General features: G+C 43.5%; 1 protein-coding gene across 1 annotated transcript in view; it reads right to left on the bottom strand.

Moving 5' to 3' along the window:
- Positions 1 to 25490, bottom strand: part of DNAH9 (dynein axonemal heavy chain 9) — a 370372-nt gene that overhangs the window by 200689 nt on the left and 144193 nt on the right. The window contains exons 32-38 of the mRNA XM_032140114.2: positions 23902 to 24112; positions 18744 to 18871; positions 15014 to 15122; positions 12748 to 12895; positions 6980 to 7154; positions 1925 to 2098; positions 1222 to 1429 (exon numbers count right to left, since the gene is read on the bottom strand). Of these exons, the coding sequence (XP_031996005.1) occupies positions 1222 to 1429; positions 1925 to 2098; positions 6980 to 7154; positions 12748 to 12895; positions 15014 to 15122; positions 18744 to 18871; positions 23902 to 24112 (1153 nt within the window). The remainder of the gene's footprint in view (positions 1 to 1221; positions 1430 to 1924; positions 2099 to 6979; positions 7155 to 12747; positions 12896 to 15013; positions 15123 to 18743; positions 18872 to 23901; positions 24113 to 25490) is intronic.

Here is a 25490-nt window from a genome sequence, read left to right as displayed (position 1 = left end):
CCAGAGGTGAGTTTGAAATAGGTGAAGAAGTCTCCACCATTGAAGGGCGGGTGGGGGGAAGCCAGAACCTCTGTCCACATGCTCCACGCACCTAGCTGCTCTGAGGGGCAGAGAGCAGAGGCGGCGCTCTCCCCATCAGCATTTTGAGTTGGCTGGACCTTAATCCTAAAAAAGTTGGCAAAACTGTGCAGGAAGAATTCCCCCAGGGGCATTGGGGAAAGTAGAGTGTTAGCAGAGGCAACATCGCGGGCTGACTCTATAGTTTCCACCAGGCGGGGATGGCAGAAAGACTGGGTAAAATGGTTAAGGCGGAGCAAGTGGTGGTGCACATGAAGACTGCTTTGCAAGTCTGCAAAGCAGATAACGCGAGTGCCAGGTTCACTTTTCACATTATAAGCTATGGCTCCTAACTTATCCATCCGCAAACAGCTCATATCTAGGTGTGGGGAGACACTGCAGTGTCACCTGGGAAAGCTCGGACCAAGTGCTGTGGGTGTTTGGGAAGTAAGAACAGGGTTTCTCCCCAGCCCTGCCTCTCCCCTCATTTCATTGGAAGAATGGCTTGGAAGCTTCTCCAAAACAAAGCTGTTTTTAGTTAATGTGTTGTTTCCATAAAAAAGGAGACTGTGTCATAAATGAGTTAAGGGGAGAGAGACTCTGGCAAGGGGAAAACATCACTGGTGGCCCATGTCTATTTGGGGGCTCTGTGTGTAAACACCAGGGAAAAGCAAGCCCCAGGTGGACTCAGAAGACCAGGTGTGTCATGCCTGCCTCGCCACTTGGTGGTGACTTTGGGCAATCACATCCTTTTACCTGAGCCTCAGTTTCCCCATCCATAACATATGAGAGATGAATTAAATGATTTCTAGAGATACTTTCAGTGCTGGAAGTCTGCAAGCTCTTGCAAATCTCTCTGTGGCTTGGAGCTAGCTCTCTTTGTCATGAAGGTGCTGAACTGCTCTGTGTTGAACACCTTGCTCTTGAGGAATTTAACAGGCCAGGGAGGAATGTAGAAAGACCAGAAGCAGTGCTAAGGGGTGCTGGAGGAGCCAGAAAGAGGCGGGCAGGGAGAGGTGAGAAGGGGCATGTGGGAGGAAGTGCGCAGTGCTGGGGTATGCAGAACTCAAGCCAGGCAGGCACCTGAGGCTCGGCTTCAGCTCTGTGTCAGGTGACACACGGCCACCCAGATGGCCCCCACCCCAGGTGCCCTGGGCCGCTTACCCTGCAGCATTGCCGACGTGGTGTAGTAGTTGAATGGCACGTTTTTCACCAAGTATGCCTCGGGGTCAAGGCTGGCCAGCTTAGCTCCCACCAGCACCGACTTGCCAGTGCCAGCCGTGCCCACAAGCATGACAGGCCGCTGCTGTGCCATCAGCCGCTCCATGAAGTAGCACACACGGATGGTCTCACTCGTGTGCACCAAACATGCCTGGAATGGGAGCACAATAAGCCTGCTAAGGGTGGGCTCCAGGGAGAAACAGATGCACCACCAATGTTCCGAAGCATTTCAGAACAGGGGATTCCGTCACGGTGGAGCTCCCCAAATAAGCACAGGTCAGGAGTATCTTCCCTGATGTTCACAGTGGGACCATCCTACAGACTCACTCTCTGGGCTCCCCGCAGTTAGGCAGAGAGCTTCCCCACTCTCCTCTGCCACCCCAGCCTCTTTCTCTGTGGCCTTTCTAATGCATTTTAAAATCTTCTGCCCCTACCATTTCTTCCTCTCTTGAGGAAATGTCCTGGCCTTTAGTAGAATCTGTGACTTCATTACACCTGTCATCTCCTCTGCAAAGTCATGGAGCTGGGGATGACTAGTTCCCAGCAAGGACAGATGCTCAGATACCCATGCGGGGCTGCTACTGGAGCCACTGCAGATCCTTCAGGGCAACTGCACACACATCCTGGGCTGCTCAGCTGCACTCACCTGCAAGGGCATCTCAGGGTCAAATTCGAATTGGGGGATGAGCTTGGACCAAGGCTCGAATTTCTTGGTCTCTGGGTCGATGTAATAGTCAAAGATGGTTCCTTGGGAAGGAAACTTGACTGTTTTGAACTCAGTCAGCCACCATTTGCTGAACTCTGCCCGGTAGTCCACAAGCTGCAAAAACAAAGACAGTCAGGGGAAAAGGTCCTCCAGGACTCAAGAAGCCCACACAGGAGGCCATGGGGTCAGATAGAAGCTCAGGGCAGGACAGTGTGCTCCCCGCTGTGTGGGCCTGTCAGACCAGCTCCTCCAGGAAGGCAGCGCCGCCCTGAGGGTCAACCCTGACCAGGCCTGACTATGCAGGGGGCACGCACAGGCATCCCTGCTTGACCATGCGGCTGAGCCAGCCTGGTCCTGCCCTGTCTTACAGCCACTGAATGGTGGAGAGGGTTGAGGGAGGGAGGTGGAAGAACACGGGGGAGAATCAAGAACTCCTGAAGAGATAGATTGGTCCCATTCTTCGGTGCCTGAGATTCTCTGCAGTTCCCAGGATGGCAGTCTAAGGTTGGAGTGGAATGGTGACTCTTGACACCTGGGGCACAGAGCGCTGCAGTGAGAAGAGCCTCAGAAGGGGTATGGGTGTCAGCTAGGTAACCACAGGCAAATCCTTCTTTCTATGCCTCAATCTCCTCATCTGCAAAATGAGGTTTCTGGAAAGATTTCCAAGGTTCTTGCAAGAGCTAAAATCCTAGAATCTAGGAGCAGTGGGGGAGACAGAGCTGCACTGGTTTTTCTGACAGAAGGAATACGTAGAGGCATATAATTTGCATGCATACCTATTAGACAATAGGCCCCTTACGCATGGGGCTGTACACCCAGTGTACTCAAACTATCTTATTGTGTCCAAGCAAACACACACACACACACACACACAACACACACACACACACACACTCAGACCCAAATCATACCCATTGCTACTGGCAACTCTTTGGGAGGGCAAACCCACTCTCTAAACACAATGAACTAAGAAAAATCCTAAAAGAAAAAAAAGTCCCATATTGGACATTTTAGGAAATATTCATGGAGGGCAGGACAAAGACAGAGTTTAAAGGCTGAACAGACCAGGGAGCTGGGCACATGGTAACAACTATGGACCCCGAAAAAAGGGCACTCCTCATTTTGCTGTTAAGTAAATAGGATTGATTTTTTTTTTGCTTTAAAATGAGAGTGGAAATGGGTGGTAAGATAAGAAAAGATTTGTTTGATGTTCTCATTCTGATTTGAATTTAGATCAAGGGGACGTTATAACTTCCCAATATTGTTCTCTGGAACCAGAAGCCTAGAGGAAACCCCCATTCTTAACTCCTAGATAATACGCTTCAAGACCTTCAACTTTCTACGAAAACCAAATTTGAGGTTTCTATGGAAACTCTGAGGTGAAGGCCACCTCTAGAAGGAAGGAAGTGTGGGTCTTCTCCTTTCCTCAACCCTGATGCTGCCTTGAGATGCTTGGCAATTTCTCAGCTAAGCCCTTGGCCGGGCCACCCCGACGTCGTCTCACCTTCCTGTAAGCTGGTGCTTGACCGCACCTGGTACTAGAATTGGACACTGTAAAGTCAAGGTGACCTCTGCTGGGCCAGTCCAGTGGTCCTTTCTTTTTCTTTTCTTATTTATTATTTTTTTATTTTTATTTATTTATTTTTTGAGACAGAGCCTCGCTCTGTCGCCCAGGCTGGAGGGCAGTGGTGTGATCTCGGCTCACGGCAGCCTCTGCCTCCCGGGTTCAAGCGGTTCTCTGCCTCAGCCTCCTGAGTAGCTGGGATTACAGGCATCCGCCACCATGCCCATGCCCGGCTAATTTTTTGTATTTTTAGTAGAGACGGGGTTTCACCATATTGTCCAGGCTGGTCTTGAACTACGGACCTCGTGATCCACCCACTTTGGCCTCCCAAAGTGCTGGGATTACAGGCGTGAGCCACCGCGCCCAGCCCAGTGATCCTTTCTTAATTCCACTCCGTGGTATCTCTTCAGCATGGTCCCTTCTGAAATCCCCATCTCCCTTGGGCTCTGACAGTTCACTGTTTTCCTCTGCCCTTTAACCTGGAGGACATGAGGACTTTACGGGCATATTGTGGTAGAGCTGGGAACCCAGTGTTACTTCACTTCATTTTCACAGTGCTATAAGTTATCCTGGTTACTTTAAATTATTCCCATTTTATAAAGTGGAGGTTTTATGAAAAGACAGAATTGGGAGTTGAACCCAGGTTGTCAGTCTCACAATTCGGTGTTTTCTCTACCTTATGTTTCCGAGAGATTGTTCTCTCTAAGGGATGCAAAGTATTCAGCCAGGACTTTTTCTTTTTTTTTAAATGGGAACTTCTACTCAGGTATAGCCTCCATTTTGTATTTCTGCTTTGCTTTTATGACAGTTTTTTTCAATGTAAGCACCATTGCTGTTCCTGATGTGAATATTTTGGCCAAACTCCTACCTTCCTATTTACAGCACTATTTTTGGTGTTTAGCTTTTAATGCAGGCTGTGTAGGGGTCTGGGATGTGCCCTGCTGCTAAAAGCTTTCTCCCTTGTCCTCTTCCCAGGTTGCTGGCAGGGCTGTCAATTGCTTCAAGTGCTCCAGTGCCCAGGACGCCTGGAGGGATGCTTTCTCCGGGGCTTTTAAAAGGCTTGAGGGGATTTAAATTTTTATACCCAGAGTTAGAAAAATTGATCACATATTTTCATCCTGATACCCCACTGCCTGTGCAGCACCAATATGAGAGAGTAGCCCAGCAGTCTCTGTCTGACATTTTCCCAGCCCACAGGTCAGAGACTGCATTTGACCGGGAGCAATTAAACCTATGCATTCGGGATCTCTGTGCAGTTCAGCCAGGTCTCATCCATCCTGCTGAAATCTTTGCCTCCTTGCCTCAAAGGGGAAATGTAGAGCTGTCAAAGGAGTAGTCCGCAGAGAAGCTCCAAAGACTACAGAACAGACAGCAGAAAATTCTCAGATGTCAAACTCCTGGTTCATGTATCCTCCTGTCCTTGGAGATTTCCCTTTCCGCCTCCAGGGCATCCGGCTCTGGGGAGGGCAGTAGAGAAAGGCACACTTCCTGAGAGCCTGAGAGAGCTGCTTTCTGAATTTTGAGCACCAAAGAACACATCAGGGAGTGATGGTTGGTAGGACGGATGTTAACAGTCAGGGCCCTTGAAAATGAAAAAGAAGTTAATTGCGAATTCTTTTTTGTCCAAGTTCACTTTCATTTTGGATTTCTAAAACATGGTTTTGCCTTGGGAGGCTGAAACTTTCTACCTTCCTTTGAAAGAGGCTCACAATCAATCCAGACTGAAAAGAGTAAATGCTACCTTTCCAACAATTACAGCTTGGTCTGATCCCCTGTTGCAAGAGAGGCACCAGATACTTGTTATAGAACTGAATATTTTTACTAGAAGAATATTAATAATAAGCACCCATGGGTTGTGCTAAGTACCTTGCATGTATTCATGCTGAGTGATTAGAACAGTATGCATTCACTTAGTCCTCGCCACCCTCCTAGGAGCTGGGTACCCCTATCATCATCCTTTGTGCACATGGGGAGAGTAAGGTAGAGAGAGGTTAAGTTACTTTCCTAAGGTTCCCCAGATAATAGTGGCAGAGCTACAATTCAAATTCACAGTTCATGTTCTTATTTATTTTTTCCTTTTCTCAGCTATTTTAAAAAATCACTTTATTGTGGTATGATTGATACACAAAAAGCTGTACATATTTAACGCACACGATGTGATGAGTTTAGAAAAAAGTATACACTTGTGAAATCATCACCACAATCTATGCATAAACCTACATATCACCTTCAAAGTTCCCTTCCATGCTCTTATTTAGCATTGTTGTTATTGTTATTGTTGTTTTGTGCTAAGAACATTTGATGTAAGATTTATCTTCCCTCTTAGCAATTTTTTTTTTTAAGAAAAAGGAAATCTTTCCATTTGTGACAACATGATGAACCTGGAGATTGTTATGCAAGGTGAAATAAGCCAGGCACAGAAGAACAAATCTGACATGATACCACTTACATGATGCAGCTAAAATGGTCAATTCACAGAAGCAGAGAGAGGAATTGAGGTTGCCAGTGGCTGGGGGAGGGAGCAATGGAAGGTATAGGTCAAAGGGTACAAAGTTTTGGTTATAAAAATGATTAAGTCCAAGATGAATAAATCTTCTGTACAAGAAAGTTCCTATAGTAACAATACTGTATTGTATACTTAAAATTTGCTAACAGAGTCCATGTTCTTAACTGCCATACAATAATGCCTAATAGCTAGAGTCAGTTAAGAGACTGGTTTGCATAATATTGAATATTTTTCTTTCCAGACAAACTCTTTTATTTGGAGAAAAATAAGTAAAGAAAAAGGCTGGGAATACAAGAAGGGTTGGGGGATAGGATGCAAGGATATTCCAAGCCACATATCCCTTCTTCCAATCAACATGAGACTACAGCAGTCAACACTATGAGATAAATTCCACTTTGGTTTTCCAGTCCTAGATGCTAATTAGACTTTGGTCCAACCTTCTCTGGACAGCTTTGAGTTTCGCGGGTATGGAGATATGATGGTTAACTCTGGCCTGGTAGGGAGTGGTACACCCTTGTTCTAGAGGTTTTTAAGAAAACTGAAGGTTTTCCTTCCACTCAAGCTTCCAGAGCACAGCCTCCTTCTACCCCTTTCTCTACAAACACACAACCCGGCAAAGTAGTGCATATATACCAGCAGTTGTTCAAACTCAGACACTGTATAAATTCCCAAGAAATCAAAGATACGTTCAGTAGCTCAAAAAGGAAAATCTCCGAACACACCACGACCTCATGTATCTCACCCTGTGAGGTCTTGCTAGGAGGACTGATGTCTTTAGCAAAGTAATAGGTAGATGACTAAATAGTTTGCAGCTTTCAAGTCCATTCTAACATTTAGCTGTCCTGTCTACCAAATCTTTGCTAAAGGATCAGTTTTTGCCGCTACAGACTTCAATGTGGTCGTTGAACTCAACATATCTCCTTACCTGATCTTGGACCATTGCTCCGCCGAAAGCCCAGATGGCAGCAAACACAAAATAATGCTCATAAATTTCTTTAGGGCAGTCTGCAGGGATGTCCTCCGTGGTCAGGAGACATTCCAGAAGGTGACACACCATCTGAATCATGCTCTGCTCTGGGATGGGAATGATCTTCTTAAACCTGCAAAGAGAGACCCAAGGGGATCTGAAACACAGAGGATATTCCATTCTGGTGGTGCTGTTGGACAGCGATGGAACCACTTGGTTTCAGTGGACTCACGGTCTGTCAAGTTCTTTGGGATGACAGATGACCAGAGCGCCACTTAAGCCTTTATTCTCATCAGCTGTTCTTGTGCCAGCTTCCTTTGTAAGGAAGTAAGAACCCAGAGCCCTCCTGAGGACTTTCTCATCTCCTTTCCTCTGACACCCTCCCCCTCCACACTTCTCTTTCTGTTGATCCGCTCTCAGTCCCTGGGGAACACAGGTGGCTGCAACAAGTCACTTTTTCGCTCATTTCACACTTTCTGCAATTGTCAAAAAGCACCTAAACTGTAATCCCAGCACTTTGGGAGGCCGAGCAGGGAGGATCATGAGGTCAGGAGATCGAGACCATCCTGGCTAACACGGTGAAACCCCGTCTCTACTAAAAATATAAAAAATTAGCCAGGTGTGGTGGCGGGTGCCTGTAGTCCCAGCTACTCGGGAGGCTGAGGCAGAAGAATGGCGTGAACCCGGGAGACGGAGCTTGCAGTGAGCTGAGATCGGGCCACTGAATTCCAGCCTGGGTGACAGAGCGAGACTCCCTCTCAAAAAAAAAAAAAGCACCTAAAGATGCAATTTGGGTGCAACTCTGAGGCTTGCCCTTTTACCTCTTCACCTCAGAGGTTTCCTTCCACTGAAATCACCAAAAACATTTTTTCTGGGGCCAGGATCTTATCTGGGAAGTAGAGTGGACCAGGACAGATGGTTATTTTATACAATCATGATGAACTGAATGGAGTTCTTCAACCGAAAATACACCTCTGTAACTCTGCCCTGGCCTGGTGTTTGCACTTTTAATCTTGGCTTTAGAGGCCAATTGAAAGGCAGATATCAAGAGATGCGCAAAAGACATCCTATGCCCCGTGCAGCAGGAGCATGCACAAGCTCACACATACATGCTTTTCTTTCCATGGGTACCCTCATCACACCACATGTATATGCAGAGTACACCACGTACCCACACACTCAGCCCACATCGCCCCCTCCCACAGGATGAAGTGTTCATAGGCAGCATGCAGGCAGAGTCCATTTTCATAACAAATATAGCACCGTCAACGGACACCTTAACAGTCAGTTCCCAGCACTGAACCTGAGAGTTGCACAGCACGCCATTCGCTTTTTAGCGTTTGTGCTGGTTTTGAATCTAATTGCAATTCTTACAACAAACGCTATGACGGTTTTAGAGTCTAGTAATCTAGGTATTACTTCCATGAGTGACGAGAAGACTGGCTCCTCGATGGGTGTTCCCTCATTTATTTGATGTGTATTTGTAATAGACGGATATAACACAACTCTCTTGGGCCCAGTGCTGGATATGCCACCAAGAGGATAGGTGCCAACTGCCCTTCCATTCCAAACAAAGATTCCAGACAACTTAGGTGGCACTCACAGAGGGTTTTGCAATCCTGGCTTCTCACCCTTTCAAGAGTACAGAGGACAAAGTGGGAGATGCTGGAAGGCCTGGAAATTAGCAATCAGAATACTAGAGAGAGCTCTGGGTAGGCAATGAGTGTCCCCTCCTGCACAGGGAAGGCAGCTGCTTTCCCCTAATAGCCAGGGAAAGGGGCTTCAGTAGGGTTACTCCCAGTTGGTGAAGGGCCGTTGCCTGGAAAACCCCCGAGACTTGCTGATCTCCCAGTGGAGAGTGGGGAGGTACCTTGCGGGGGCAGCCTGTGCTCCAGTTTGTCAAAGCAGAGAAGGGGCAAGCGTCTCCTGGAATCCAGGTGTGGGCTGTGTGCGGCAGGGGTTTTCTGAGTGCTTGGCTAAGGGATAAGGTGAGGCAGATGGGGTTTGGGTAGGAGCGGGACCTGACTGGCTAGAGAAGCGGTTACTTTCTTCCAGAATAACAGATGAAAGATTTCCACTGATGAGAAGGAGCCAAGGAGCTCCCAAAAACTATCAAAGAGAAGTCGGATTTCCCCTCTTCTCTCCACTCCCCTTTTACACCAATGGGTCAGAAGTCATAGCCAGGGTGTAGGTCACTGGCAGAGAAAGGAGAGAAGTCAAAAACACGCCCCTTTCTCACTGCAATCCTGAGCTGAGGCGGGTGGGGCAGAAGCCTCCATTATGAATGGAGTTTGTTTCTTTATATTTTCACTGGACTAACACACATGTATGTATGACTGTGTGACTAGAAGTGATCAGATGCCTTTTTATTACAGAAAAGTCACAGACCCTGACCTAGATCTCATGCAGAGGCAGGAGAAGAACTAGTAACATATAATGGTTTTAAAGGAACAGTAGGAAATAAAATAAAGCTGCTTTATAATTGCCCCTTATGGGCCTGCTTATTTAATAAAAAATTATTATCTGTTGACATGACACGGCTTTGTAGTGACAGGGCCACATGAAGCTGGCATTACAACACTGTGACTGTATAAAATAGAATAAGCCACAGCTCCCTCACTGGCAGGATAGCTGTGAGAATGCAAAGACATTGGCCGGGTGCGGTGGCTTATGCCTGTAATCCCAGCATTTTGGGAGGCCAAGGCAGGCGGATCAGGAGGTCAAGAGATAGAGATCATCCTGGCCAATATGGTGAAACCCTGTCTCTACTAAAAATACAAAAAAATAGCTAGGCGTGGTGGCACGTGCCTGTAGTGCCAGCTACTCGGGAGGCTGAGGCAGGAGAATCTCTTGAACCCGGGAGGCAGAGGTTGCAGTGAGCCGAGATCGCGCCACTGCACTCCAGCCTGGGCTACAGAGTGAGACTCCGTCTCAAAAAAAAAAAAAAGACATTACACCCAGTGTAAGCACCCATAATTGAGAGTTCTGGGGAGAGTTGCCTCTGGATAGACTTAATACAGTCAGAATATTCAAAGCTGTTTCAAAGGCTTGTGCACGCACCAGCACACATGCACACACAAAGACACATGAGTTTGCCGTCTCTTGTTCTAAATGCCCAGAGTGAGAAATAGCAGTCTTTTAGTTAAAGGATATATGGGACAAGTGTCTCAGGAAAATCCTAAAGAACGGGGATGCAAAGGAAAAGAAATTATTTTATCAAAAAGATACCTGCACTCGTATGTTTATTGCAGCACTATTCACAATAGTGAAGTCATGGAATCAACCTGAGTTTCCATCAATGGATGATTGAATTTAAAAGGTGGCGTAGGCCGGGTGCAGTGACTTATACCTATAATTTCAGCACTTTGGGACACTGAGGCAGGTGGATCACCTGAGGTCAGGAGTTTGAGACCAGCCTAGCCAACATGGTGAAACCCCGTCTCTACTAAAAACACAAAAATTAGGCTGGGTGAGGTGACTCACACCTGTAATCCCAGCACTTTGGGAGGCCGAGGCAGCCAGCTCATGAGGTCAAGAGATCAAGACCATCCTGGCCAACATGGTGAAACCCCATCTCTACTAAAAATACAAAAAATTAGCTGGGCGTGGTGGCACGTGCCTGTAGTCCCAGCTACTTGGCAGGCTGAGGCAGGAGAATCGCTTGAACCCAGGAGGCGGAGGTTGCAGTGTAGCCCACGCCACTGCACTCCAGCGTGGGCTACAGAGCGAGACTCTGACAAAAAAAAAAAAAAAAATTAGCTGGGCATGGTAATGCACACTTGTAATCCCAGCTACTCAGAAGGCTGAGGCAGAAGAATCACTTGAATCCAGGAGGTGGAGGTTGCAGTGAGCCAAGATCGCATCACTGCACTCCAGCCTGGGTGACAGAGCAAGAAAATGACTCAAAAAAAAAAAAAAAAAGTGGTGTGTATATATATCTATGTATATCACATGGAATGCTAAAGTCATAAAAAAAGAATGAAATCATGTCTTTTGCAGCAACATGGATGGAACTGGAGTCCGTTATCCTTAGTGAAATGACTGCGAAACGGATAGTCAAAAACTGCATGTTCTCACTTATAAGTGGGAGCTAAACAGTAGGTATATATGGAAATGTAGTGTGAAATAATAAACACCAGAGACTCCAAAAGGTGGGAGGGTGGCAGGGGGGTGAGAGTTGAAATACCCCATTGGATACAATGTATGCTATTCAGGTGGTGGGTACACTAAAGGGCCAGACTTCACCACTACGCCATATATCCCTGTAACACAACTGCACTTCTATCCCTAAATCTATACAAATAAAACTTTAAAAAACATTTTAAAACTCAAAAAAAAAAAAAAAAGAACAGGGATAGACTATTTTCCTAAAACCTTACCCTTCTCTGGTTTATCTAACTCTTGGCTGCCCTAGTCCATCTGTGATATTAACTACTGTCTACTGTTTCCCACTTCCAGACTTTGTTAGCTACACGGGCTGCTTTAGCCCATTACATCCCAAGGCCACAGAGCCCATGGGCCATCCATGGACTGAAAGCTTTTCAAAGGCTTATACAAATGTTGAGTTGGAATAATAATTATTGACCCTGAAATAGAAAAACTATGAAATCAAAGGTAATGTTTCATTAAACAACGAAAATAGACCACAATGTCACCTACTTGACTGCAACTCAATTTTTAGGTATACAAAATTCACTTTGAATGTGAGTGGATTTTTTGGGGTGTGGGGCGGGGCATGTGGAATGAGAGCCCCTGGCGCCCTCTTGCAGTGTTGTTTCCTGCAGTCTGAAGTGCTCCCTTCCCCTTGGCCTCCATGCTTGCAAACCATTGGAGGCACAATCATATCCCATGCTTGACAAGCCAAGGAAGAAAGAGGCAGGGATCAACTTCAATGATGGACTTTAGTTTCCGGGAAACATAATCCTGACCCTAGATTGTGGCATCTTCATTCACAGCACCAGCCTCAGGGGCCCATTCTTGCCTCTACTATGGGGATGGGTGTCAGATTCACAGAATGATGCATCAAATGGCAAAAACAACCATAAAAAGAGTGTAAAACAAAAGCAGCTTCCAAACATGGGCAGCTCCCTGTGCTGACACAGACAGTATTCCCGCTGTAATAAGTATCCTCTTGGTCAAGAGTGATTAACCTCTTGCTTAGTGATAAGTGGTCAGGGCTTGTTGCTCTTACTTTTACAAACCGATAAGAGGAAAAGTAAACTCACAATATCCAGCAGGGCGGGACTGTCAGATGGTACATTATACCCACATTATCTGGGCCGTGAACACACACAGCCAGGGACAGGGAGTGGGCCCCACAGGTCACCAATAAGTACCGTTTTCACCCCTAGGTCTGTTGATCTGGCCTGTGGATTACTTATTACAAATGCAGAGCTGCTTGCCCTGTACACAGAAGGATCTGAGTCTCTGGATTGTAATCTGATACTACAACCCGCAGCCTCCTTCAGATATACCCACGTGGCACTCACGAAAGGGACTTTCAATCTTCCTCCTCTTCACTCACCTCACTTCATGCCTGAGCTGACAACAGGCATCCCACGGCCATCCTAATGTGTGTCCCCTCTGCCATCTGCCATGCCTGGAGGGGACTGCTCTGGAAACATCTGACTTTGGGGCAGGACAGAACATCAGCAGGACACCAGGTATGAACCCATGGGCTTTTTATTGCTTCCTTAACTCTCTATCTTTCTTATTTCTTGGCCTACCTTGTTCTGAGTGTGTCTAAGCAGGTTGGAATATACTTGTCAAACAAAATGGTTAGGTTGGCTCTCTCTGTCTGGATTTCCCTCTTGTCAATCCAGCTGCTCACTGGAGGGTTCCATCCCAAGTCTGCCGGGTTGATGTACAAGATCCCTGTGAGCACAGAGAATACAGTTTAGTGAATATTCCATATACATCATTATATTTTTTTACCCCAGGGAGTTATTTTCTCTCTTTTTGGAAAATGTACAGAAGACTGGACTGAAAAGAAAAGGAGATTTGGCTGAGACGTGAGAGGGTAAATGGGTTTGCTATTGAGGACCAACTCCAACGGACTAGTGATAGATGGATGGGGAGCAGCTTTGAGAATCCCAAGGCCAAGTTCAGGCTCAGGAGGAAAGAAGGCTGTGACAGATTAGCAATACTTGTCATGGGAATGTGGGGGTATGTAGTGGGTTGATTGGTGGTCCCCCAAAAGTCAAGGCCATGTCCTGACCCCTGGAACCTGCCAATGTGATCTTATTTAGAAAAAGGGTCTTTGCAGGCTGGGCACAGTGGCTCACCCCTGTAATCCCAGCACTTTGGGAGGCTGAGGCGGACAGATCACCTGAGGTCAGGAGTTCAAGATCAATCTGGCCAGTATGGTGAAACCCCGTTTCTACTAAAAATACAAAAATTAACTGGGCATGGTGACACATGCCTGTAATCCCAGCTATTCGGGAGGCTGAGGCAGAAGAATGGCTTGAACCCGGGAGGCAGAGGTTGCAGTGAGCCAAGATCGTGTCACTGTACTCCAGCCTGGGCAACAGAGTGAGACTCTGTCTCAAAAAAAAAAAAAAAAAAAAGAAAAGAAAAGAAAAAAGAAAAAGAGTCTTTGCAGATGCAATTAAGTTAAAGATGCTGAGGTGAGACTATCCTGGGTTATCTGGGTGGAACATTTATAAGTGTCCTAATAAGAGACAGAGGGGAGAGACACACACAGAAGAGAAGGCCACAGGAAGAAGCCAGAGACTGGCATTATGGACCCACAAGCCAAGGAACACCCAAGCTGGGAGATGCAAGAAAACATTCTCCCCTAAAGCCTTCAGAGGAAGCATAGCCCTGCTGACCTTGATTTTGGATGTCCGACTTCCAGAAATGTGAGAAAATACATTTCTGTTGCTTTAAAAGCCCCAAGTTTGTGGAAATTCGTTAGTCTTGTTAGAGCATCCCTAGGATGGGACAGACAACTCTGCTGGCCTGTGTGCACCAATTTTAGCAGAGGTTCTTGAAAGCGAACGTAATATTATGGTAGAGGCCAAACAAGACCTCTTTTTAAATTATTTATTTTATTTTTACTATTTATTTCCTTTTATTTTATTATTATTTTTAACAGCTTTATTGGAGTATAATTGATATATAAAAAGCTGTACATATTTAATGTATACTATTTGGTGAATTTGGACATATGCATACACCAGTGAAACCATTATTGCAATCAAGGTAATAAACATCCATCACCTCCAAAAGTGTGTGTTTGTGTGTGTGTGTGTGTTAAGAACACTTAACACGAGATCTATCCTCTTAACAATTTTTTGTATCTTTTTTTGTAGTAATGGGGTTTTGGTATGTTGCCTAGGCTGGTCTCAATCTCCTGGGCTCAAGCTGTCTGCCGAACCCAGCCTCCTAAAGTTCTGGGATGATAGGTGTGAGCCACCGAGCCCGCCCCAACAATTTTTTTAAGTGCACCCTACAGTATTGCTAACTATAGGCACTGTGTTGTATAGCAGGTCTCTAGAACTTACTCATCCTGCAGAAGTGAAATTTTGTACCCATTGACCAACATCTGCCCCTTCCCCCAACCCTCACCTTTGGCAACTGACATTCTACTCCCTGCTTCTTTAAGTTTGATTTTGCCACACAATTTTTAAAAAAAATCTTCCAGTCTCTGTTAACAAATTTGTTCAGTGGAGACAGAGGAAACTTAAGAGACAGAGTTGCAATTTTGCACCAGGAGTTAGTGAGAAACAGTGATATTTGGTCATCTCCATTGACGTGGAGGCTAGAACTGGCCTAAAAGTAGCCTAAGTTGGACACTTCTGTGCAGAGGATAGTTGTGCAGCTCAAAAGCTATTTCCCTTCTTATTACCACATTTCCAAATTCACAAAAACACATGTGAGGCTTCTGGCTCCCATGTGGAGATTCCTTCTGAGCCAGCAAAACTACGTGTGAAGCGAGAGGCACCTCCCTATGTGGAGTAGCTTTGTGGTTCTTCCCTTCTTGAGCCGTACCTGCTCTAGAGACAGTTGCTGGAGTGGCTGTGCGCAGGTGGCTGATCTCAAAGAGGAGCTTCATGGTGGGGTTCAGAGGAATCCGCTCATTGCTGGCCAATGTCAGCACCTGGAGACAACAGGGAAGGGCATGCCAGTGAGGAAGGAGGGAGGTGCCTTGCCAGCCTGTGGGGATTTGCTGATTATTATTGGTTTGGTTGGGATTATGGATAATTATTTCCTTCATATGGTTTGGCTCTGTCCCCACCCAATTCTCATCTTGAATTGTAGCTCCCATAATTCCCACGTGTTGTGGGAGGGACCCGGTGGGAGATAACTGAATCATGGGAGTGGTTTCCCCCATACAGTTCTTATGGTTGTGAGTGAGTCTCACAAGATCTGATGGTTTTTTTTTTTTTTTTTTTTTTTTTTGACAGAGTCTTGCTCTGTCACCCAGGCTGGAGTATGGTGGCACGATCTTGGCTCACTGCAAGATCTGCCTCCTGGGTTCATGCCATTCTCCTGCCTCAGCCTCCCGAGTAACTGAAACTACAGGCGCCTGCCATCATGCCTGGCTAATTTTTTGTATTTTTAGTAGAGACGGGGTTTCACTGTGTTAGCCAGAATGGTCTTGATCTCCTGACCTCATGATCCGCCCACCTGGGCTTCCCAAAGTGCTCACAGGCGTGAGCCACCACACCAGTAGATGTGATGGTTTTATAAGGGGAAATCCTTTTCACTTGGCTCTCATTCTGTCTTGTCTGCTGCCATGTAAGATGCGCCTTTCACCTTCTGCCATGATTGTAAGGCCTCCTCATTTACACGGAACTGTGAGTCCATTAAACCTCCCTTTCTTTATAAATTACCCAGTCTCTGGTATGTCTTTATCAGCAGCGTGAAAATGAATACATTCCTTCTTTGTGATGATTAGTGTTTTCTAAATTTTCTACAGTAATCCTCTCTCTTTCTTCCTATGCACTCTCCACCACCACCACCCCTGTGTGTGTGTGTGTGTGTGTGTGTGTGCGCGTTGAATCAGACAAAAAAAGTTATTTAAATGGTTTAAGTTGATGTTGATGATTTGAATGAACTAGACTATATTGGAACAATGGAACTCTTAAAAGAAAAGAACTTACATTTCATATTAATACTGTTCCTTTTATAGTAGTACCTCATGAAAGATTCCTACAAAAAGAATTACAAAACCTTGCTTAAATAAATCAGAGATTACACAAACAAATGGAAAAATATCCCATGTTCATGGATAGGAAGAATCAAACTCATTAAAATGACCATATTTCCCAAAACAATTTATGGATTCAATGCCATTCCTACTAAATTACCAATGACATTCTTCATAGAACTAGAAAAAACTATTTTAAAATTCATATGGAACCAAAAAAAGAGCCAGAATAGCTAAGGCAATCATAAGCAAAAAAAAAAAAAAAACTGGAGGCATCATGTTACCTGACTTCAAACTATACTACAGGGCTACAGTAACCAAAACAGCATGGTACTGGTACAAAAACAGACACACAGATCAATGGAATAGAATAGAGAGCCCAGAAATAAGGCTGCACACCTATGACCATCTGATCTTCAACAAAGCTGACAAAAACAAGCAATTGGGGAAGCCTATTTAATACATGGTGCTGCGATAACTGGCTAGCCATATGCGGAAGACTGAAACTGGCCCCCTTCTTTACATGATATACAAAGATTAACTCAAGAGGATTAAAAACTTAAATGTAAAATCCAAAACTATAAAAGCCCTGGAAGACAACATAGGCAATACCATCTTCAAGAATGAGCAAAGATTTAATGACAAAGATGCCAAAAGCCATTGCAACAAATGCAAAATTGACAAATGGAATCTAATTAAACTAAAGAGCTTCTGACAGCAAAAGAAATGATCAATAGAGTGAACAGACAACCTAAAGAATGGGAAAAATATTTGCAAACTATGCATCTGACAAAGGTCTAATATCCAGCATCTATAAGGAACTTAAGCAAATTTATGAGAAAAAAACAAACACCACCATTAAAAAGCGGTCAAAGAACATGAACAGACACTTTTCTAAAGATGACACTTTTTGTGGCCAAAAAGCATATGAAAAAAATCTCAACATCACTGATTATTAGAGAAATGCAAATCAAAACCACAATGAAATTCCATCTCACACCAGTCAGAATTGCTATTATTAAAATGTCAAAAAAAGAACAGATGCTGGTGAGGTTGTGGAGAAAAGGGAACACATTTATACACTGTTGGTGGGAGTGTAAATTAGTTTAACCATTGTGGAAAGCAGTATGGTGCCTCCACAAAAGCTAAAAACAGAAATACTGTTTGACCCAGCTATTTCATTACTGGACATATATCCAGAGGAATATAAATCATTCTACTATAAAGACAAATGCATGCAAATGTTTATTGCCACACTCTTCACAATGGCAAAGACATGGAACCAACCTAAATGCCCATCAATGACAGATTGGATAAAGAAAATGTGGTACATACACACCATGGAATACTATGCAGCCATAAAAAGAATGAGATCATGTTTTTTTTTTTGGGGGGGGGAACATGAATGGAACTGGAGGCCATTACCTTAGCAAACTAACGCAGGAACAGAAGACCAAATGCTACATGTTCTCATTTATAAATGGGAGCTAAATGATGAGAACTCGTGAACACAAAGAAGGGAACAACAGACAGGACACTGGAGCTCTCTTGAGGGTGCAAGGTAGGACGAGGGAGAGGTGCAGAAAATGCAACTATTGGCTACTGAACTTAGTACCTGGGTGATGAAATAATGTGTACAACAAACCCCTGTGACACGAGTTTGCCTACGTAACAAAACTGCACATGTACCCTCAAACCTAAAATAAAAGTAGATAAAACAATCAAGTATTCTCTCCAGGAGAGCATACTTTTATTCTAACAATCCTGTAAACGTCAAAGGCATTTTAAAACTTGTAATCTGGACATGCTCTCTGAACAAGCTTACAAACAGCACCAGCTTAACAGCCACCAGCTAGTTTTTGGAGACAGAGTTTCGCTCTTGTTGCCCAGGCTGGAGTGCAATGGCACGATCTCGGCTCACTGCAACCTCTGCCTCCCGGGTTCGAGCAATTATCTTGCCTCAGCCTCCTAAGTGACTGGGATTACAGGCGCCTGTCACAATGCCCAGCTAATGTTTTGTATTTTTTGTAGAGATGGGGTTTCACCATGTTGGCCAGGCTGGTCTTGAACTCCTGACCTCATGTGATCTGCCCGCCTTGGCCTCCCAGGGTGCTGGGACTACAGAGTTTTCATTGTTTATAAAAAATAAAATATCCTCTCAATGGAACAATATTTGCCACCATGAAAGATGTTTGACAGGCTTGGAATGTTTCTGATCTTCAATATCCTTATTCTAGAAAAGCACAAAAAGAAAAAGAAAAAAGATGTGAATAAATGACTTAAGACTGCTTTGAACTCTAAATACTAAAGAGTCTATGTGCAGAACACTCTGATGGAAATTATAATAATGCTAAAACTGGTGTGAGCCATGGCAGTACCACTGATGTAAGCAAAAGTTGCTGCTGGGACTGTATCAGTGTGGAGATGTGTAGTAAAGATGCAGATGATAGTTCCTTACTCTGAGCTGGCCATCATGTGGAATCTAGATTTGCAAGCATGCCTGCCACACTGGGTGACTGGTTTCACAGATGATTAGACATGATCTAGGGATATCCCCCAATTTCATACCTTGTTATCATCCATGACAGTATTCAGGGACTCAATCCACATTGGATCTATGTCGCCATCCAGTAAAATCCACTTGGGCCCATCATGGGTGATGTTGGCAAGCTCCCGCATGATGGAAGAGAACAATCCTAAAAGGAACCACTGATACCTTATTTTCCATTTCTTCATTAATCCTCTTTCACTTAAACATAGCTTTCCCCCTTTAGCTACGACACACAGAAGGGGGCGTACGTGGAACATGCAAAGGCAGATCAGACCTGATTTTATTTTTATTTTATTTTACTTTACTTTCTTTTAGATGGACGCTTGCTCTGTTGCCAGGCTGGAGTGCAGTGGTGCGATCTCAGCTCAATGCAACCTCTGCCTCCCGGGTTCAAGAGATTCTCCTGCCTCAGACTCCTGAGTAGCTGGAACTAGAGGTGTGTGCCACCACGCCCAGCTAATTTTTTTGTATTTTTAGTAGAGATGTGGTTTCACCATGCTGGCCAGGATGCAGACCTGGTTTTATATCTTGCTTTGCAAAAACCTGGCAGTGCCCAAGGTCCATTCTTCCTGTGCTTTAGTCTAACTTTTCCTAACATTAACAAGAACAAGAACAACTTTTGATAGTATAAGCTTTTTAAATGACAAAGTGGATCATTTCAGCAAGTAACTATGACATGATGAAACTACATTAAACTTTTTAAGGTAGAGTTTTCATGCTTTATAATTGCAGTCTTGGCGAATCTTGCCAAACACAAGCTTTGGAAAGAGGCTCATCTAATTCTAATTGTCATTACCTGAAATTTATATATTAATTTGGGCAGAATTGATTTTTATGATATTAAACTTCCCTAGTTAATAGTATGGTACGTCTATTCATTTATTTACATATGGTCTTATGTCCCTAATACATTTTTACAGATTTTAAAATATATGTGTTTCGTTAAATGTGTTCCTAAATACCTCATGATTTTTATTGCTACTGTGAAACAAATTTTCTCCTCCTGCACTTCTATTTTTAGTTGACTTGCCAGTATTGAGAAAAGTTACCAAATTTTGTGTATTTATTTTATGTTCGGTTGCCTTTAATGAACTTTCTTGTTAATTCTAGTAATTTTTCAGTAATGTCTCATACATTTTCTAGATATAAAGTTGCATAATAAACAAAACAATAATTTCTCTCCTCTCCTCTAATTTATTTTTCTTTCCTCCAATTTATACCATCTATTTCATTTTCTTGTCCTATTACGTTTTCTAGAACCCCATGTTGACAATAGGCATCCCTAACTTGTTCCTTATTTTTCATGGAAATTTACTGTATCATTATTCAGAATGACTTTGTTTTCATTTCAGCTTTAGGTACAGAGCATTTATTATATTTCAGAGGTTTCCTTCTATTCCTACTTTACTTAGAATTTTCTATTAGGAATGAATTGCATTTTAAATATCTTTTTAGTGATCAAATGATTTTCCCCTTTAGTTTGTTAATGTTTTATGTTAATACTGTTAAAAACAATTGCTCTATCCCTACATTCCTGAAATAGGTTTTACTTGGTCAAAGGGTATTATTTTTGAGATACTGTTTGATTCTACTTACCGATATTTTATTTAGAATTTTTGTGTCTATATTAATGAGTAACATTGGGTTTTTTTGGCTCCACATAAAAGTTGATATCAATATTATTCTTGCTCTATAAGATAATTTGAGTTATCTTTTCATAATTTTGAAATTTTCTGTTTTTTGCTCTACTCTTTTTTAACTTTTCCTTTTCACTAGTTTACTCAATTTTTCTACTTCTTAATGAAGAAATTTTATTAATTTATATTTTACTAGGGGTTCATTTATTTCTTTTAGTTTTTCAAGTATGTGTCATCAATTAAATATTTTCTTCTACTTTAGTCTTGTCTGTTAATTCCAAATTATATGTATTTTTACTCTTTTTTCCCATTAATCACTCTCACAATAGACTTATCTTACTGGTCTTTACGGCGAACCAATATTTACATTTATTTATCTTTTATATATTCTGTTTGTGTTCCTCCTAGTGACTAATTTCAGCTTTTATCTTTATCAGTTCCTTTTCTGTCATTTTGTGTTTAGTTTGAATAATTTCTTATGATGAATATTAACTTCCTTTACTTCCAGCCTACCTTTTATAATAAAGTGAGTTTAAAAAGTTTTCCCTTAGAGGTTTTAGATGGAGCCCATAGGTTTTCTTGCATGAAGTATTTTTTTATTGCATCCTAGAGAGGTTTGCAATTAAATTTCCTTTTTGATACAGGAATTAAGAGAACATTTCTTGATTTGCAAGTAGTAAAATAATTTTTGGTGACTTTCTTGCTATTTGTTTCTAATTCTATTCCATTATTATCAGAGAATGTGACCTGTAAATTGATATCGTTGAATTCATTATAGCTTTCTCTGTAGCCAATTACATTTTTAATTTTTGGAAATGTTACATGAACCACCCAGGAAAGGAATACTTTCTATTTATGGGATAAAAAGTTCTATAACTTTGTATTATACTGAGTTTAGTGATATACTTGCCAATTCCTTTAGGTACTTATTTTTCTGTTTACTGGAGTGAATTTTGAAAATAAAAAACAGATAACAAATAAATACATGAAACTAAAACAACCTGTTAATTTGTATTCTTTTAAAGTTATCCTAATTTTTTGTTTTTTTTTGGTAGACATGGGGTCTCACTATGTTGCCTAGGCTGGTCTCAAATTCCTGGCCTCAAATGATCTTCCCATCTTGGCCTCCCAAAGCACTGGGATTATAGGAATGAGCCACTGTGCCTGGCCCCTAAATATATTTTAAAGGCTATATTCCATTTACTTCAAAGTTACCTTGTTCAGTGAACACAGACTTGTGATTATTATATCTTCCCTGTCAATTTTCCCAAATGTAATGTATAAATCTAATAAAATTTTAACTAGAAGTCAGACTTAAAATATTTGAATTATATTATTGAGCTTATATTTAGTATGAAAAAAGAAGTGCTTGAGACAAGACAATAAAATTACAAAAGATTACTAAGGAGGGACTTACCTCATTGGATATTAAAATATGTTATAAAATGATTGTAACTGAAATAAAATGACATTAGTCTAGGATTAGATAAAGAGGTGAGTCAAACAGAATAGAAAGACCAGAATCAGATCTCAATATACATATGCAATTTAATAAATGACGAGCTGGTGTTTAAATTCAGAGGGAAAGGATAGTTTACTTAATAAATGGTACGGTTACAATCAATTATCCATCTGGAAGGAAATAAAGTTGATTCTGTACCCTACCTCATACTAAGCCCCCACATAAATTCCAGATGGATAAAAAATGTTAATGTAAAAAGAATCTTTTTTGACCAAATTTATGATACTAGATCAGCAGCTGAAGAATTATAAACTAATATAAATCCCAGATGCTAAAAAGACTAGACAGGCATAATTTCCTTTGTTAAAAAGAGCATGGGAGAATAAAGTGTCTATAGACAAAGAATAGGTTGGGGAAACATTAGCAATGCATGTGACAGATAAGGGGTTAATATCTTTGATATATTAAAAAACTCTTAGACCAGCGTGGTGGCTCACACCTGTAATCCCAGCACTTTGGGAGGCCGAGGCGGGAGGATCATGAGGTCAGGAGATTGAGACCATCCTGGCTGACACGGTGAAACCCTGTCTCTACTAAAAATACAAAAAATTAGCTGGGCATGGTGGCGGGCACCTGTACTCCCAGCTACTCGGGAGGCTGAGGCAGGAGAATGGCGTGAACCTGGGAGGCAGAGCTTGCAGTCAGCTGAGATCACGCCACTGCACTCCAGCCCGGGCGACAGAGTGAGACTCTGTCTCAAAAAAAAAAAAAAAAACCTCTTAAAAATTGATAAGAAAAACAGGAAATAAAATCACAAAAGAGCAAATTACTAAGATCAATAAGAAGGAAAGATGCTAAGTCTCATTAACAGCAAAATAAAAATTAGACTCTGGTTGTTAAATCCTTGTGTTCTAGACCTCAGATGAAAGCTCCTAAATTAGAGAAATCCAGAGAGCTTGACCCGGATGCGGTCAGACACTGAAACATCAGGAAGGAGCTGAGATTTCCTCATTCCAGAAGCTACACAGGTTTTAGAAAGAGGTCCTCCTTATCAGCTCAGGGACCTCTTTTTTACCCCCTCAACTTTCTTTTCTGCTGTCTTCCAGTGCCAAACGACCCTTTACAATGTCTATAGGTGAAGTTTAGTTCTTTGAAGGTAAGGCTGAGATCAGCACCCAGCAAACACAGGCTTGGGGGTCTCTGAATCACTGTAGAAAGGAATATGGCTCTAGGGTCTCTCTTGAGATTGAATGGATAATCATCAGGGGCCTGGCATGGGCACAAGGTTCTGTAGCATGCAGCTTCCCCATCACTGCTGGGGCAACACCAAATAGGGGAGTCGTGCCCTTTGTAGGATGCCAGACTGCACCACTTCTTTGGGAATGAGCCGTGGGCTTTCCTACCCAACACATACTTGAAGTCTACTGCCAGGCAGCGTTAACACTCTACACCACGGCTCGTACCCCAGAGTCAGTGAACTACAGCTGAATGCCTGTGTTGCTTTATCTTATTTATTTATTTATTTAAGACGGAGTCTTTCTTTGTCACCCAGGCTGGAGTGCAGTGGCATGATCTCGGCTCACTGCAAACTCCACTTCCCAGGTTCAAGCGATTCTTCTGCCTCAGTCTCCTGAGCAGCTGGGACTACAGATGTGTGCCACCATGCTCAGCTAATTTTCTTTCTTTTTTTTTTTTTTTTGTATTTTTAGTAGAGACGGGGTTTCACCATATTGGCCAGGCTGGTCTCGAACTCCTGACCTCGTGATCCACCCACCTCTGCTTCCCAAAGTGTTGGGATGACAGACATGAGCCACCGCGCCCAGCCTGCTTTATCCTCTTTAAATGCACTCTCTAAAAGGCAGCTGGAAGAGGTCCCCAAGGAGGGAGAACATCTGAAAAACTGAAGTTCCCCTGCAAGCCAAAATTGGTCTCTCCCTTTATACTGGCTTTTTTATCTCCTGCGGTCCCAAACAGATCAGTCCAATGTTCACTTCTGCAATTCACCCAACTGCATCCCAGCTCGCCACAGGGACTCTGAGGCTAGCAGACTTTCTCCTGGGAGAATCCCACTCTTACCATCCTTCCATTCTCGTGTGGCTGGATTGATGATGCCAAAGAGCTCATCATTTGTGACTGCTTTGGGATTGAGGTCAGTCCAGACGGGGCGCCGTTTCATGATCTGATAGGTCTTGTGCAAGGACCTCAGCACCTGTGACTTGCCGGTACCAGCGCCACCCACCACAAATACAGAGTGCCGCACAGCCAGGAGCTCCTCCAGCTGGACCACCTGGGGAGGCAGGAAATTCAGCCAGAGGGACCAGCCTGTTACTCAACTGCATCCCAACTGCTCTTTTGTGACCCCAGCTGGTGTCTGAAGTGAGACCTGAAGTCAACAGAGGAAGAGTTATCCACCCCAAGATGTGAGGTCTGAAATATAAGGGCAGCATGATTCATTTGTTCCTGTATTCATCATTCAGTTATATAATTATGAGTCACCAACCAAGTGCAACAGAGTGTGTCAGGTGAGGGGGATTCAGATGCGATCCTCCTGTCCTCCGTGATCTTATAATGTGACGGAGAAGAAAGTCATGTGGACAAATTATTCTAAGGTAAGAGGATAAGTACCATCTTAGAGGTATTTATAAGGTGCTGTGGAAACAGAGAGGAGGAAACAATTGATTTTGTACATATAAAGGGAACAAGAAAGGCTTCATAAAGGAGGGGACATTTGAACAAGGGCTCCAGGGATGAGTAGGAGTTTGCCCAGAAGATGAACAGGAAGGAAATTCCAGGCAGAGGCAGCAGCATGAACAAAGGCTTGCAGTGTGATGGAGTATGATGTGGCTGGTTGGCCAGATGGTTTGGTGAGGCTGGAGTCAGAAGTCCTGTGGGGACTACGGTGGCACTGACGGTCTCATCACTCTTGGGCTAGTTTGCCTCCAGGCACAGCTTTCCACACTGTTGCAGGAGCACGTTTACTGGAATAAAAATCGGACCAGCCACTGCCTTCACTCTGTCCCCTTCATTGTCCTCCATGGCTTTGGTGATGAAATACAAATCCTTTATAAGGTCCTATTGCAGTCTGGCCCAAATCAGACTCCAGTCTTATTTCTTATCCTGCAACACACACAGTCCAGCCAGAGAACTACTTGGAGCTCTTAAGTGGTGCTCTGTCCTGCATCTATTCCTTCTGTTCAGAAGTGACTTTCAGCTGGATGCAGCGGCTCACGCCTGTAAACCCAGCACTTTGGGAGGCCGAGGCAGGTGGATCACCTGAGGTCAGGAGTTCGAGACCAGCCTGGCCAACATGGTTAAAAAAAAAAAATACAAAAATACTAAAAATACAAAAAAAATTAGCCGGGCATGATGGCGGGCGACTGTAATCCCAGTCATTCAGGAGGCTGAGGCAGGAGAATCACTTGAACCCGGGAGGCAGAGGTTGCAGTGAGCCGAGATCGCGCCATTGCACTCCAGCCTGGGCAACAACAGCGAGACTCCATCTCAAAAACAAACAAACAAAGAAAAAACAAAAGTGACTTCTACAGTCTTCTGTCTAAACCTTTGCACATTCCTCAGGAAGCCTTCAGTCTGACCCATACCTAGTATAGATGTCCCATACTAGCCTACATCCTAGTATCCAACATACTGCAGTGGTTACTTTTTTT

The sequence above is a fragment of the Hylobates moloch genome, unplaced genomic scaffold, assembly GCF_009828535.3.
Source record: "Hylobates moloch isolate HMO894 unplaced genomic scaffold, HMol_V3 SCAFFOLD_19, whole genome shotgun sequence".
In the NCBI taxonomy this organism is placed as follows: Eukaryota; Metazoa; Chordata; class Mammalia; order Primates; family Hylobatidae; genus Hylobates; species Hylobates moloch.
This window is presented reverse-complemented; position numbering and strand designations above follow the sequence as displayed.